Source organism: Lepisma saccharinum, chromosome 1, assembly GCF_977018435.1.
Source record: "Lepisma saccharinum chromosome 1, izLepSacc3.1, whole genome shotgun sequence".
NCBI lineage: Eukaryota > Metazoa > Arthropoda > Insecta > Zygentoma > Lepismatidae > Lepisma > Lepisma saccharinum.
The window spans coordinates 40,996,396-41,013,245 of record NC_139229.1 but is presented as its reverse complement, the minus strand read 5'-3'; the positions used below and the strand labels follow the sequence as shown (position 1 = coordinate 41,013,245).

The 16,850-nt window shown below is 36.5% G+C and overlaps 1 protein-coding gene across 2 annotated transcripts in view; it reads left to right on the top strand.

Moving 5' to 3' along the window:
* The first annotated feature begins 298 nt into the window (after positions 1-298).
* The window catches only part of LOC145994799 (uncharacterized), a 37,587-nt gene continuing 21,035 nt past the window's right edge, over positions 299-16,850 (top strand). The window contains exon 1 of one of the 2 annotated variants that reach the window (XM_083131119.1): positions 299-647. In XM_083131119.1, the coding sequence (XP_082987245.1) occupies positions 358-647 (290 nt within the window). In that variant the 5' untranslated portion in view covers positions 299-357. The remainder of the gene's footprint in view (positions 648-16,850) is intronic. The other variant, XM_083131101.1, reaches the window with a different exon arrangement.

Below are 16,850 nucleotides of genomic sequence, written 5' to 3'. Positions count from 1 at the left end.
TGCCACTCGAGCATCAAAGTAGAAAACGTCTCATCTGTTGCTGCAGCAAGATCCTTGTTCACACCAAAAAATGACGAATTCCTTGCCGGAGATTTTTTGCACATGAAGCAGGATTCAATTTTTCGTTCTGAGGCTCCTATGAAACATCAACATGGAGACGCGACTGACACGAAATGGAGCATTCAGGGGAATGACGTGCTCGATCTTGGAGACGACTGGGTTTCATTTGAAAATAAAGATCATGTCGAATATTCTCAACCAAACGATGCATTATTTCCTAATTCTGACGGCTGTGGTGATCTCCAAGAGCCTACAAATGAAGCCACCTGTGCCATACAAAAATACTCGAAACAAGATATGTCTTACGGTGGTATGAAAGAAAGTGGCAAGGGTCAAGTTTCATTAACAGCAAGGAATTCTACATCTGCACATGGGATTAAATCTCCTGAGAATTTCCCGGAAAAAGATGTAAAAGTATGCATCAGTCCCCTGCTGAAGCCTGTGAAGATCAAGCAAGAAGATAGATGTGAAGTTATCCTGGGAGCTTTCCCCGGCCTTTCTTGCTCAGATAACGAAGGGATTGAACAGCATCCGTTGTTATCGAAGAATACATCGAGAGCAGTTACCAACTGTAAAGAAGAAGAGAGGTTAGTATATTTCAAATTGTATCTAGGTGTCGGCTTTGGAACTTGACTTTGGGACGGGATTTTTCGGAGAGAACGGTTTATAACCATTTATCAGGTAGAATTTATTAACGAAGCTGTTAATGCGCTGTATTTTAAGATTCGTCTTCCTTATTTCACGATCACATACTCCGTAGTATAAATCCGCATTTTGTCATCCCTACTTCACAGGTCTTGCAAAAACGCTGTTATCATCACTGAACTGTTCACGTGTAACTGGAATTATCAATGTAGGAATGGCGCCTTTCAGTATCTTCTTTGATGTATTTCCTAGTAATTCGGATTTTTAATCACGTTCGTAACATTCTGTTAAAAAATGTATGGTAAACGATATTAGAATTTTTCAATTTCTTTAGATAGTGCGGACGTGCGGTTACAGCACAGTGACATTATTATCACACAGACAATAGAGCATAAATTGCAGAAAAGAATAACCAGAAATACACGAATACAAGTAAAGAAAAATAATACAGAAATACGTTTACCTTGCTAAAACTAGATGACGCTAAACTTTCCCCCAACGATCTTTCATTTCTATGACTTCACAGTTTTACAATCAACACGGTTTGCCAAAAAAAAAAGGTGTGTTATGAACAGATCATCCGAGATGGCGGCGAACAAGGTCGACGGACCTTGTCTTGACATATCAATAACTATAGGGTACCCTACCACTAAACGAAGTCCCAACTCAAACTCAATTCCTCAAGCCGTAACCTCTCCTTGTAAGTCAATACAACATTATGGAAATGAAAATTAAACATAACCACGAAATGTAACTCGTGACCTTTTCAGAAAGCTCTTATTTATCAACCTGTCTTCCAAAACCCTGGAATCTTCATTTCAGGATGACGAACGTGTGCAGGCAGGACTCACACCCAGTGGGAATTGAGAATATTGTCCCTTGTCTACTCGATGTATGTGCTGAGTGCTTCTATAAAGCATCCGCCTTTACTTACATGTGTTTTCATTGTACTTGATATGGAGTTCAGTTCGTCATCATATGACGCAACATAATAATGATATTTGCTATTGGGTCAATCCATATGAAATCATACAACCTGGTTGCTTGACCATTTTTAGAAAGTTTATTTTTTGAGTGGTGTGAGAGTAGATAGTATATGTACCTTCCACGACAACCCTGATTTTTTGACCCCAGGACCACCAAAACCTCAAAAACTCACTTTCTCTCCACGTCCCGCGCCTCATTTATTGCGCTGACGATGTTTCACAGCGCAGAAAAGCCGGTACGAGTAAATACACTTTCTCATCCTTGAAGTACGAGAAGTACGAATGCACCTTATCGTAATTTTTTTCTAAGTCCCGACCAATGTTTATATATCGTGACCTTTGTAAACCTCTCGGGAAACGATGTGATATCACACACATATGCGCGCGTCTCTCATTATTTCTGTATTGTGACGCAAGCAAACAAACAAATAATAATTGTTTTTTAGGATTCCTGGCCCCTATAACCCCGCCAGGGTGCGTGGTGCCCAACCAAAAAAAGGTTCTAACGGCTGCGGTTAGATAACCACACCTCTGTAGAGTTTCACGTGTTTTTTTTCTCAAAGGTCTTATGGGACACCTCTCTTTGTCAAAAATTCGAGATATTTGCAATTTAACGCTGTGAACTTAGAAAATTTTCGATTGATGAAAAAAATTGGTTCCATGACGACCTATGTTTATTTTGGTATGGGAGGACAGAGGACACCGAGACTCGACCAACGCACAACTAAACCCGACCTTTCTACGACTATTTGTTCAAAAGTTACGAGTGATCAAAGTTTTGGAGGGTGGGTTAACTTCTTACCCCTTGACCCCAGGACCACCAAAACTTGGTACACGTATTCGACCTCCAAAATCGACAGGCGGGGTATCTAACGATACCGTATGGGGGTGTTTTTCGATATATTTTTTCGATAACTCTTACTATTTTCGAGATATTTGCAATTTAAGATTTTTTTAACGCTGTGGACTTAGATTTTCGATGGATGAAAAAAAAATTGGTTCCATGACGACCTATGTTTATTTTGGTATGGGAGGACAGAGGACACCGAGACTCGACCGACACACTAAACCCGACAGGTGGGATGCTTCGTTTTGGCGCAACCTTTTTGACCTATTTTTGAAATGACTTACGATATTTTCCTATAAGGCTGTCTCCCCTTACGATGTTTTCCTGTAAGGCAGAGATCGTCTGTCAATAGGCCCTCAGTGTAATCTACTACGACCTAATACTAACTTTTTTTTACGTTTCGCGGTTGTTTTATTGCAGTGACGAACTAAAAGAGCGGGAAAAAAGGCTCTGAAAGGTGAGTGTCAAAAAACGTACTTTCAAGTATGCATGCTCCAGTAATGTAACTTTCTAAAAGCATTTGCCGTCCATGTTTCTATATCGTGAGGCGTTTTCTGCGATGATGGTCTTTATATGCGGCTGTGAATGAAGTTCTACTCTTAGAAGCAATAATGCTGTAACGCGGAAGAAAGGATATAGGATTCTTGCAGTGATATGGCTGCATCAAAACAACTGCTTTTTTTATTCACCAGTTCCATCTGTTTCTGCGGTGATGTGATTGTTAAGTCATCCAACAACAGCTCTTAATAATGGTCGCGGATTGCTGTATCCAGATTGTCGTTGCATCTGCGGAAATATATAGATACTCAATCTCTCGTAAACAATCTGTACAACTAAATTACGTTCAATTCGTCCTCTTCATTTCTCAAAATTAAATTTCTGTATGCATCTCGTAAGGAAATGTGAGTTCATATAAAATGTTCAATTTGATCCATCCATCTAATTGGTAAATAACCTCTGGATATTTATTCTTCTTCTATTCCTTGGAGAATGGATTCCCAGGACCAGTTTCAAAACGACGTGCTACATGCTCAAAGTATTGTAAAATCTGATGACAGCAAACTGTCTAGAACTTTTCTTGAATACACAATTTATTTCAAATCGTTCGTCGGTTTTTTCAAACGTCTAATAGATTTGTAGCATTCGCAACCAGCACCACCTTTCGAAGGCACCGATTTTGGTCTGATGGCTTTATTGTCCATGATTCAACACCGTGCATGAGAGGGCATCCCCGATTGCCTTGTAATCAAGGGGTCCTGGGTTCGATACCCGGTGGAGGCACTTAGTTGTTCGGATCCTACTTTAAATTGTAGTCCCGATTAGCCTTTCTGTACCAGTCGACCTCGTGACGTAGTGGTTAGCACCAATTAATTGATTTTGTTTATTTTACTTTTTTTCCCGGCACTTTTGGCTAAACGCGAAGATGAGTATGTGATGATGATGAAATTAATGAAGGGACACCACAAATAACACCCATGCCCAGGCCAGGATTTGAACCTGGGACCCCTGCATCAACGCTGTTGATTTCCGGTTCAGTGGTTAGCACATGATAACTTATTTGAACTAGTTTAGAAATTCAAATACTTAGGAGTAATATTAACAAATGAAAATTATATTAAAGAGGATATAAAATAAAAAAGTAGGCTTAAAATTTAGGAAATGTATGTTACTTCTCTCTAAGAAACTTATAGTTAAAATATACAAAACAGTAATTTTGCCTGTCGTATTATATGGATGTGAAACTTGGTCTGTCATATTGAAAGAGGAACATAAAATTGAGAGTATTTGAAAATAAGATTGTTAGGAAAATATTTGGATCTAAAAGGGGTGAGAAGATAGGTGAGTGGAGAAGGTTACATAATTTAGAACTACATAAATTTATATTCATGTCCAGATATTATTAGATTAATTAAATCAAGAAGACTTAGGTGGACAGGCCATGTGGCACGAATGGGAGAGGAAAAAAGGAGTTTACAGGATTCTTGTTGGGAGACCTGAAGGTAAGAGACCTGTAGGAAAACTAAGACGAAGATGGAAGGACAATATTTGGGATGGACCTAACGGAAAATTTTGGTAGGGATGGAAAAAGAGTATATAGATTTTTCTCAAGATAGGGACAGATGGAAGACCTGTGTTGGTGCAGCTATGAACATTTTGGGTTTGAGAAGGCTAGAGAGTTAGTTAGTTAGTTAGTTAGTTATGAAAGCACATGCCACTATAAAAAAAAGAAATACAATCCCTGGCAAAAAAATGAATTAAAAAAAAATGAATTTTATTTCCATATAATGAACTTCAACCTATACAATTGTATATATATTTTTTTAATTTTGCAGGATTTAAATGAAACAGACGTAAATAAGAATTGGGAACACGTACGTAATGCAATAGAATGAACAGTTAAATAAAGTATAAATCAAGAAAAAGTAAGCCATGGTTCGCATAACCTAATAGAAATAGATTGATTAAGTCCACTTTATGCACAGTAAGGCTAATCGGGCCTGGACCTGCAGTTTAAAGTGGGATTCCAACCACTACATGCCTCCACCAGCGATCGAACCCGGGATACCTTGATTACAAGGCGACGACGCTACTACTGCGCCATCTGAGAGGCACTAATAGAAAAAAAAAGACTTAGGCGGTTAAAGAACGACAGCATGTTTTAGAAGATTACTTGAAAAGTAAAATTAACGAAATTGAAATAAAAGTAGTAGAGGTGCAAATGAATTTGAGAAAGGAGTGGCAACCTAAAGTAAACTTGATATAAAATGGCTGACTATTTTAAATAGATGGAAGAACTACTTTAATGACGTTTTAAAAGTTCATGTAGGAGATAAATCAGAAATAAATTAAGTACGCACAGCAGAATCTAACTTGATTGAAGTTAAAGATGCCAAAGAGATAAATTAGTCGAGAAGAAACTTGTTAATATGTCTGACAAAAAAATGTACAATTCATGATGGCTTAAAAAAAAAAAAGAAGATGCATTATCTCCATTGCTCTTTTAATTTTGCCTTGGAATATGCTTCTAGGAAGCTAAAAGAAACTAACGAAGTAGTTTTAGCATATGCAGATGATGTAGACTTACTGGGGAATGATGTAAATACAAATTAAGAATAATGCTAAAATATTTTTTTTCAAAGCAGCTAAAGAGAGATAGCTTTTAGAAGTTAGCAATGTGAAATCTAAAGATATGTGCTTACAGGTCGAAACCAAGTGATAACAACTTGTTTGAACCAGTTTTTTCAAATCCAAAATACTTGGGAGTATTACTAACAAATGAAAATGATATTAAAGAGGAAATGAAAAGAAGGCTTAATTCGTGTTACTTTTCTCTGTCTCCTCGTTTCATATCTAAGGAACTAAAAAAAATTAAAAAATATATAAATAGATCTTGCTCAGGATAAGGACAAATCGAACTGCTAGCATGAACTTTCGGGTTCAAGAAAGGTAGAGAATTAATTAATTAGTTAATATTCAATGTAATATGGTTTCACGTATTAAACAAAAAACAAAGTTAGTAATATGATATTCATATTGACAAGGGAATTCTTACAATTTTATTCCCATCGTAAATTTTGCCAATAGCATTTTCATCATCATGTGTTATTTCAAATCTTCAATTATGCAATGCAAAAAGAAGAATAATTTCCATGACGTGATAACATGAATTTGTACGTTGAGAGAAAAATGGAAACGAAGAGCTGTGAAAAAAAAAAGCTTGACTGACGAGCGGGAAACATAATAGAAATCAAGGAAGGAAAGTATGAACAGAGGAAAGGGGATATTCAAAGGAAGGTGGCTCTTCCATGATAATTTTTACTTTCTTAATCCGAACAAATTCATAAACATTATCATCATGGAATGTTGTTGTTGTTGAGTTTGTGTTTTAAGTCCACTTTATGCACAGTATGGCTAATCGAGCCTGGACCTACAGTTTAAAGTGGGATCCGAACCACTTGTGCCTCCACCGGGTATCGAACCCTGGACCTCTTGATTACAAGGCAACGACGCTACCACTGCGCCATGGGGAGGCTCCATCATTGAATGGTTGGTTACGTTGTCCCTCCGAACGAAAGACGGAATGCATACAAGCCTGTGCCTCCTAAGTTCATTGTGGCTTGCGAAATGAAAACTTCCGATGATTTTATTATTTTTTTTTAGAACATGCTTCGCTAGGGAGGTCAAATTACAAGTTCCGTAATTCGAATAACTTGTTGATTTCATTACGAACGAAGAAGAAATGCATGGCACTTAACACATTGGGGTCTCACGACGGGCATAGCCCGCAGTGCACTTAAAGTCAATGTGGACGAACGACGGGCATAGCCTGTCCTGCGGTATGCAATCGCTTTGCCAATTGAACGACGGGCTATGCTCGTACTTCGTCTCATGCGCGTGTTCATTCAAGTCCCTCTGTTGATATTCCGACCGCTAGGTGACTCATGTGCTATTTTTATCTCGCACCTGCGACTGTTTGTTGTCGCGTTGATGTGCTGTGCATTGTTTAGAATGGCGTCGTTAGATCCAGACTGCATATCGGAAATTCTGCATGAGGATTCTGCCTCAGAGTTTGAAGTTAGCGATGATTTTGATGATGCAGATGAATTTGAAGATTTGGAAGGTAGGTTATATTCGTAATAATTAATTCTTGATAATATAAACAGTGTTGCAACCTCCAGTATTTTATGAATGAAGTGAGAAGAGGTAATTATTCATCTTGCCTCTTGCTTGATTCTCCTACATGCATTAATGTATTTTTAGTTTTCCATTTATTATTTTGTATAGTGTATGTCAAATGAAAATTTATTTTATTTATTTGTTTAATTTTTACAGATGACGCAGAACCAACTGATACATCGTCTGGTCCTGTCCTGCAGCCACTTTTTCATACAAAAGATAGTTACTTGTAATTTGTAATTATATTTTGTTATGTGCACATAAGAAGTATTCTTATGCAAGATTCAAAAGATGTATTGATAGAATATGTAGTTAATTATTGAAATTTCCAGATTACGAACTTAAAATATCTCTATATTAACATTTGTTACAATGTTGTACTTTTTTTCTCTTCACAAAACATTGCTGAAAAAAATAATAAAAAATGTCTCAAAATGAAAAGAAAATTTAACAAATTTTTGTTAATTGAAAAGAGGAAGTTTTGTAGTTTTAAGAAATATGTGGTAAATAAAAACAATTTAAAAATTTTTTTTTTTTATGATTTTTTTAAAAACAACCTAAAACTGCAGACCAGAGGTAACAACGCTGTATTATGAGGCCAGACCCGAATGTGTTAAAAAATACTGTAGTATTATTACATCAGATCATCTTTTGTCTTGCTCGCGTCGATTAGTCTCCTTACGTTTCTTCTTCTCCTTGTAGTTTTCGTCCAGAATCGCTTCCATCTCTCCTGTTATTAGATTCCCAACTTCTAGATTATCACTTTTTCTCCCTGTAATTTTATAAATATAATTTTTTCATGATCGTCTAGAGAACACCAGATAAATTTCAGCAATATCGATCACTCAAATGGATATCATCATCTTCGTCCAATACAATTCTTGAAAAATTTTATATAGTACTTCCAGGAGTAGGTCGGTTAAAAAAAAAAAAAAAACGCGATCCCGAAGATTCCACTTTTATCTTGTTCTGTCTTGTTTAACCGAATTTGAATTTGAGATTTTTTATTTTTATTTTGCCATTCACAACACGTTCGACTATTCGTGACAATACGTTTCAACCTTTCTGTATAAACGTTTCAACGTTCCTAGTAGAAATTTATAAAACTTCTTGATACCAAATACCACACTCATTACCTCGCGTTCAACTCGAGCGTATTTCTTCATTTCATTAAAGATAGAAGATGCGCATGCAATAGTATGCAGTTTACCATTTATTCCATGGCATAGATGAGCTCCACATCCATACGGTGAACCATCGCAAATACGCGGCAAATACGAACAATCTCTTTATTAGGATCAAATAAAACTATTGGTTCAATCTTCTTTATTTCCGAAATTATGTTGCGGAATTCATCTGAACAATCCTTTGACCAGTTAAATGTGACATTCTACTTCAACAAATTAGTAATGTTAAATAATTTGGAGGCTAGGTTTGGAATAAATCTTTGATGAAAATTTACCATACCCATAAATGATCTAACTTGGGTCACATCCTTTAGTTCTGGACAGCATACTAAAGCTCCTATGTTCTTAGGAGAGGGACTGATTCCTTTTTCACTTATTAAATATCCCAAGTATTCAACATTTTGCGAAATAAAGATACATTTCTCTAAATTAGCTTTCACATTGTGTGCTTGTAGTCTAGAGAGCACTAAACAAGTTCATTCTTCGTTCTACCACCAATTATGACATCATAGAAATAAAAAGCAACTCCTGGTGTTTCTCCGATGATCTTTTCCAATGTCATTTGAAAAAAAAAAACACTTATGGAGATTCCAAAGCATAACCTTTTGATTCTAAATAAACCAATATGCGTGTTGACAATCATAAGTTTCTGCGCTGAGTCTGATAACAGTAACTGAAGATAAGCCATCATCAAATCAATAACTGAAAAATATGTACATCCGACAAGTTTAATGAAAATATCATCAGTCGTGCTGCAATTAAACTTTACATTCTCTGTCATTTTATTAATCTTTGAGGAAAGTCAACACATGATCTCAGCGCACCGTCCTTCTTCATTACTGTAACTAGTGGTGAAGCCCAATCAGAGTAAGCAATTGGTTCCCACAATCCTGATTTAACTAATTTTTCAATTTCAGCTTCAACTTTGGAACGTAAACCATACGGAATATCGTAAGCTTTTCTGAAGACAGGAACAGCTCCTGGTTTCAATGGTATGTCCATTTTGAATGGTGTTATAGGTTTGGACATATTTCCGTCAAATACTGAACTAAAATCTTGTTTGATCTGTAAGCATAATTTATCTGGCTTATCTAACTGTGTAGAGTTCATCTTATAACTCTGACAACTACTGGTTAATTTATTTCTCCATAAAGGATTAATTACATTTAACCACGATCGTCCGATTAAAGGATTTTGTAGTTTTTCTGAACAAATGATAATCGGTAAGCGGTAAGTGCTGCCACCATACTCGACATCTAGAAATGATTGGCCGCAAACAGATAACATATTGTTGCCTACACCTTTAACCACGATATTATTAGACTGAATCGGTATATTTGGTAAACATTTGTTATACAAATCTGAATTAAAAAGGTTAACAGCCGATCCTGTATAGACTTCACATTGTATAATATAACTATTAATGTTCAAATTTACCAAGTGAGGCTTTGCTGTAACTACATATACAGTGATGGAATATGAATTACGATTGTTAGGACTAGGCCTACCCGGATCTAAATGATATAGCGATAAGACATCTAGGTTATTTTGCGTTTTGTCTAATAACGAGTTATCATTGCAAGTATTACCCTTTTGTAATGGTTGAGACTTATTCACCGCAGAATCTTGGAATCGCTGTTTCTTCCTACAACGTTGATGCCAGTGGCATTTTATCCCACAATATATACACACAGAATTATTTGCCATTTCCTATTCCATGACTCCGTGTACATTTAGTACAAGGGTGAAACTGTTTACTATAATCCGGTGAAGAGAGTACTTTAGATTGGTTCCGAAATGGAACTGAAGTCGGTCTGTTGCCTCACCCATTGTATTTATGTTTCCCGACTGTCCTGCTAACATAAGAAACATCGTTCGTAATTTCATTGTGTACGAACATTCTAGCTTCTTTTTCTAATGCTTCCATTTGCAAAGCAATATCCTGACTTTTACTAAATGTCAGTGAAGCGTCAGATAATTCTTTCAAGTAGCCTCGGAACGAATTCCCACTAACAACTGTTCAACTAAAGCTTCTTCTAAATATTGCTTGTACGTACATTTTGGAGCCTGTTGCTTAAGCCTAACCATGAAATCTGCTACTGATTCACCAATCTCTTGCACACATCGTCTAAATTTAAATCTTTCGACACACTTATTGGTCTTAGGCTTAAAATGATACAAGAGCTTATCTTTCAGCACTGAATATGGCTGTAACTGTACTTGTTCAGGAGTCAGAAGATTTTTCAATACTTTAAACGTTGTAGCTCCAACCACAGAGATCAATAAAGGTACTTTCTGTTCCTCAGGCAACTTTTGAACAACACTTAATTGTTCAAAACGAAGTAAATAATCATCGATATTCTGTTTCAGACTGAAACTCAACAAATGTTATAGGAGTCGACATAATGAGCTTTAATAAAAATAGCTACTCACATGAATATCAACAACCGTTATACCACATGGTGCAAAGAAAAATAATGTCATTCTGACTTAATCAGTACCATTACTTAAAGTGATGCAAATCCTGCAAATTAGTAACACATGAATACACCTGGAACTACTTCATGGCCAATCTTCCACAATATTCCATCCTACCGAATGCGCCATAAATTATATCTTCTCGCTCCCCGTTGCTTAGACTTACTTCATGATAAATAAAAGTCATTAAGTACAACACCGATCGATGATAACTCCTGTTTAATTGTGTAAAACTAACACATAATATATCACAATAAAGTGTATTCAAGTATACATTTACTCCATGTTCGTACATCCATATAACAAAGTCTTGTAGTCATTGTAACCCTGCGTCCTGGGTTCGAATCCCGCTCGGGCTTGGTTGTTTGTGAATGTCCATTCATCATTTCATGACTCATCCCCATCTTCGCATATTATCCAACAGGCACAAAACGCTTAGTAAAATAAACTAAATCAATCAATCAATCAATCATAGTAACCCACACAGACCATACACCTTTTCTTTATAATTTGCAACTATCATCTGTAAACCACAATTACCTGCTTCAGAAATTATCACACCGATTCATGGAAAAGTTCTCTCTCTGCTCAAGCACTACCTCCAAAAAAGACAACAAAAAGTTGTTCTTTCTGGAACCTCTTCTCCTTATCAAGCTGTATCTTCTGGTGTACCCCAGGGCAGTGTTCTTGGACCTCTTCTCTTCATCCTGTACCTTGATGTTCTTCCAGAATATCTTTCCGACTCATTCAAAAACCTTCTCTTCTTCGCTGACGATTGCAAAATATATAGTAAAACCTCTAATTTCAGTGCCATGGCACTTATGCAAAATAATTTATATTCTCTAATAAAGAGGTGTGAATTATGGAACTTAAAACTTAACTCTCAAATATGTCATCATGACCTCCTTAAAGAAAAACACATTAAATTGAAAATACTCCAACTTCAAAGAGTTGCCGCACAGAATGACTTAGGCGTCATATTTGATGAGAAACTTTCCTTTTCTGAGCATATCTCCGCAGTCACTAAGGATTCCATGCGTATGCTGGGTCTACTCTATCGTTTTACCGAAATAAACAACCTGTCTGCTCTCAGCACTTTTTACAAATCTTTTGTTTCACCACAAATTGAATACTGCTCTCCGATCTGATCTATGATCCCCTCAAATTTAGATAGACTAAATTCCGTCCTAAATTTCTTCCTGACCATTATTCGACACCGAATTCCGTCCACAAAATACTTGCAAAAGTCCATCCTTCTGCAAATGTTAAATATCCAAACTCCTCACGAGAGACATAGACTGGCAGACCATATATTCCTGTATAAAATAGTGAATGGCAACATCAGAAGTGGACCGCCTTCGTCAGGAAATTCACTTTCGAGTGCCGTCTCGCACAGCAAGAAGCACAGAACTTTTCGCTTCTCAGAATCCAAGACTGTGCGTCATCCAGCGTTCTATGTTCCATAGGCTGCCCAGCCAACATAATAATCTAAGGCCGTGTCCGAAAGATGCAAGACCGTACTTGAAGCGAGCATCCTCCGAGTATTGTCTTGGAGTGCGGATTTCAAGTCGTGGGCTGGAAGTGAAAGTCTTTCAAATTGCACTTCGACTGCAGCGCCAAATACGATTAGTAGATAAAACTGAGTACTCGTTGTTTTTCTCGCCACTTAAACACTTGTTTTTCACCATAGAAGTCACATAGCATTTTCAAATAATCGTACACATACATTTCCACACATTAGAAGAACTGTAACCAACAACTTGCTGGCCCATAACGTATATCTATCTGTGCTGCTGGCTTTCTATCTCCGTGATATTAAACAAATGAAGAACTAGTGCGGAAACCACGTGACCAAGTCACTAACCATCTGTACTGCGAGCTGTACTTGCGAGATTATGTTCTTGGTGCTTTCGAACTGTACTAGATGACGTCACTTTCGCCAAGAGCATACTTCAAGTCTGTACTTTATACCTTTCGGATAGAGCCTACGAAGCCAAATGGATATTTTTGAATATGTGGCACGTTTTAGAAGACTGTTAAGCAATGCTCGGAACTGCTGTTGTTCATTCGTAACGAAAATCAGGTTTCAAAGTTCATTTATCAAAAAATAATGACAGTAATAAGTGAATTAGTGAAATCAAATAATTACCAAAGAATCAAAACAGAAAACAGTGATGTACAGAAATCAAATATGCATGAAAAAACTGGTTATGCAGTTGGTATACTTGTGAGCGCGGCGCTCACAAAAACACGGATTGCCATGAAAATGACATGTCTGCGCAGACAGAGGATAATGTCACAACCTATAACTGGCGTCATCTGGTCTCATACATTCCGAAATACAGATACACAACAGCAGAAAGTGGTATCGTTATCTGGACCTGAGAACTTACAATTATATCCCAGGGTGAGTCGCGCTCACAAGTATACCAACTGAGGGTTAACCACATGTAATTTTATTCTACGTATGTTATTATTCTTGCTGTTTATATTATTATATTTTACGTTATTTTCTGTTAATACTTTAAAATGTAAAATGGCTAACGCTGTACATGAAATATTCTGTTAAATAAATAAATAAGCATGTATGTATGTATATATTCATATTTTCTAGGATTGATCAGAAGCCATTCTCATCATCTATAGAATATCAAGTAACGAAGAAAGAAGCAGAGGAAGTGGAGAATCTTGTATATGTAAGAAGCCACATTGGAGCGGAGGAAGCAGAAAATATAAAGGTAAGACGCAATAACCTTAAAACCTTATGCCACCAAAACTCTGCAAACCTTTCAACTATTGAGACCTTAAATGAACCTACGAATATTGGTCAGAAACAGAAGCACATGCGGTCTTTGCATTCTGATCAAGCGGGGAATCTTTCAAAATCTCTCCCAAAATAATTTCCATTTCGATCCTTCTCAGAAGGTGTCCAATTGACAGTCTAAACCTCCTTAAACATATCCAAAATTACTGAAATCATTTCCAAAATAAAGTAGGCTACATAAAAATCGTGTTCAAAGATTTGTGTAATAAATAGTTAATATATATTGTCAATTTACTTGTAGAATGAAATCATGATGTGAAAATATCAATATATATGTAAAACAATGTAAATTCACTACAGCTTCAAAATCCAATGAAAAGTAAAAACAAGACAAAACAAAAAAACAATTATGTTATTGGATACTTAAAATATATAATACACTTTTACAGTTAAAGTAACAGTTCAATACACCCAGTTTTGTAATTTAGTACAACAAAAGTCAAAGTAAACTGCTCTCGGTCCTTCGGTATTTCAGGGTTGAAGAGAATTTTAAGTTACATTTTTCCAAACGGTATTTTATATTATCTATTGTCACCGAAATAATGTCTCGAGTTCATAGATGCAGCCAGTTCTCTTTTATTAATTTTAATGTCAGGGTGGTTTAGCTGTTGAAAAAACGAAAAAACTGTTCTTAATACAATTATGAACAGGAACAATGGAGAGATATAAAAATCGCTACTCTTTTGAAGAAATATGTTGAAACGAGCGGTTCCCAGCTCCCATATCTATCCTTGGGTGGACCCATGTTAACATGACATGATTAAAATGTTGTTTCACAAAATATATGAATCAGAAAACAGTCACAACGTATCAGTAAAACACAACTCAAGGTCATGAAAACACTCATTTTGTCTAATTTTATGAGGAACGCCACCTACATTTATTGTTATAACTAAAGTACTGAACAATAAACTTTTGATGATTGGAAATTGAAGTACTGTTTTATTTCTTTCATTAATGTAAAGCCTAACAACATATGAGTATGAAACTATACGTGGAAAAAAAAGCAGAGAGTATTACATCTCATATTCACTTTTTTTGTGTGTTGAGGGTCTATCCTTCAGATCTAGCCAGGGCGTAGGTGTTCTTGCGTATCATCCGTCTATTATCGTCACAATCTGTAACCACCTTTAAATATAAGATTGCTACAAAATTGTAACTACACTACTTACAGCAGAAGGCTCATTAAATTTGATCAGACGTTTTGATTAAAACATGTTTTGAAGTAATGCCAATAATCTTATTTATTATACATATGATCAATAAATTCTTGGTACATACAAGGAACCGCTAATGCGTTGGTGAGGAGTGAGTTGGAAACCCTGCATGCTCCAAGGAGCTTTGCTAAGGCACCTGAATTGCTTCCAGTTGAACCAGTAAATAAGCGATCTTTAATCCTCAAGGCCAATCTGTAATATGACCATAAGAGGTTGGTGTGTGGATTTGGTCAGCACGAAATTGCTGGTTGATGATAAGTGAATGTTGTTTTTTTTCGTTGCTTTTCTACCTCAGGATGTTTAAAGGCGAATAGATTAATTTGGTGAATGAGCAACATGAAATTGCCAACCCCGTGGCTAATTAGTTAGCGCACGCGCTTAGAAGTCGAATATCTGGAGATAGAACCTGGACCAGAAAATATGGATGTGTCATTGTCTTCATTCCACTTCCATCTATCACATCTTTAATCTTTATCATCGCAATTAGCCGAGAGTGGTAGAACAGTGACTTGAAATAACAGAAAAAGAACCTTCGTTGTCGGCTTCCGACTTTGAAGCATTGCTGTTTCTTCAGTCAACAGCGACAATAGATTGTGACAGGAATATGAAATGCTTCTTATTTTATAAGTAATAGCAACACGAGAAGGGCGACAGATATTCCTCGTATTTCCGATTTTCCTTTAAACTAATTTCCCGTCTGTGGTATTAATTAATTCTAATTTAGTGTGCGAAAGATGTTTGAAATCAATTTGTGCTAATCTATGCAGCTGTAACTGATTAAAGAGAGCCTCCACGATGGCGCAGTCAAAACGTCGCCTCATTGAAATCAATAAGTTCTCGGTTCGATGTCCGGTGGAGGCACGTAATGGTTAGGATTCCACTTTCCAGTTTAAACTATAGTTCTCTTCCCGATTTGCCTGTCTATGCTCAAAGTGGACTTGAAAAAATACTTATTCAAAATTTGTGGCAGTTAGTTGCTGATCGTAAGTTGCATTGTCGGCTGCTAATAGACGACGCTTTTAATTTTCAAATAGATTTTAATTTTTGGTATTTAGTGTCGTTTTTCTGCCACTTTTGAGTAATAACGACGCTGAAGATGAGTGATGATATGATAGATGGACAAAAAAAAAAAAAATGCCCAGACCGGTATTCGAACCCGGAATCTCTGTCGTCGTAGCGGCCTCTGCTAACCACACTTCCACGGAGGTCGACAATTTTCACATACAGTATAGAAACTTACATATCTTCCTTACATATTATATTTACCTACTGCACCTCCTACCACTCTCTCTTATCATGAATATGAATGTTACCTATTCATTTCAAGTTTGGCTTATTTACAGCTGAATCTGGGTAGTGAATAAGTATTGTATATTTTCATTTCCTGTTGAGGCACAAATTATATCACCCAGATTTCACGTTTAAAAAATGTAGGTCCAGTGTAGTTTAATCATTGTGAATTCGCGTAAATCAGCAAACATTTTGCGTTGTTTCGAGATTGTCAATTAGGATACAATTTAGATATAATGAAAAATGAAACTTGCATGTCACAATTGCCATGTCCAACTGATCTCCGTGCGTATAAAGAAAATAGTGTTTAGCTCGTCACACTTCAATTGTAAGCTATGATTGTTTCTCGGTTATGGACGAGATGTGTCTCCCCCTAGCGCCCGTCAATCAAAAATGGGATTGTCCCCGAAGAACAAATTTGGATCTAATACCACTCATAAATTAAATGTGCAGAAACGGCTGTTACGCATGAATATAAGAAAAATACTCCTTAGCAGTTACAAATAATTATAAGCTAACTCCTGGCCGAGATTTAGAACTATGTGACTCAACTTCCCCGCTCTTGCTTCCGAGTTCGAGTCCTGGTCTCGGCATGGAGTTCTATCTCTGTAGTGTTTCTTTATCAATTTAATCTAATTA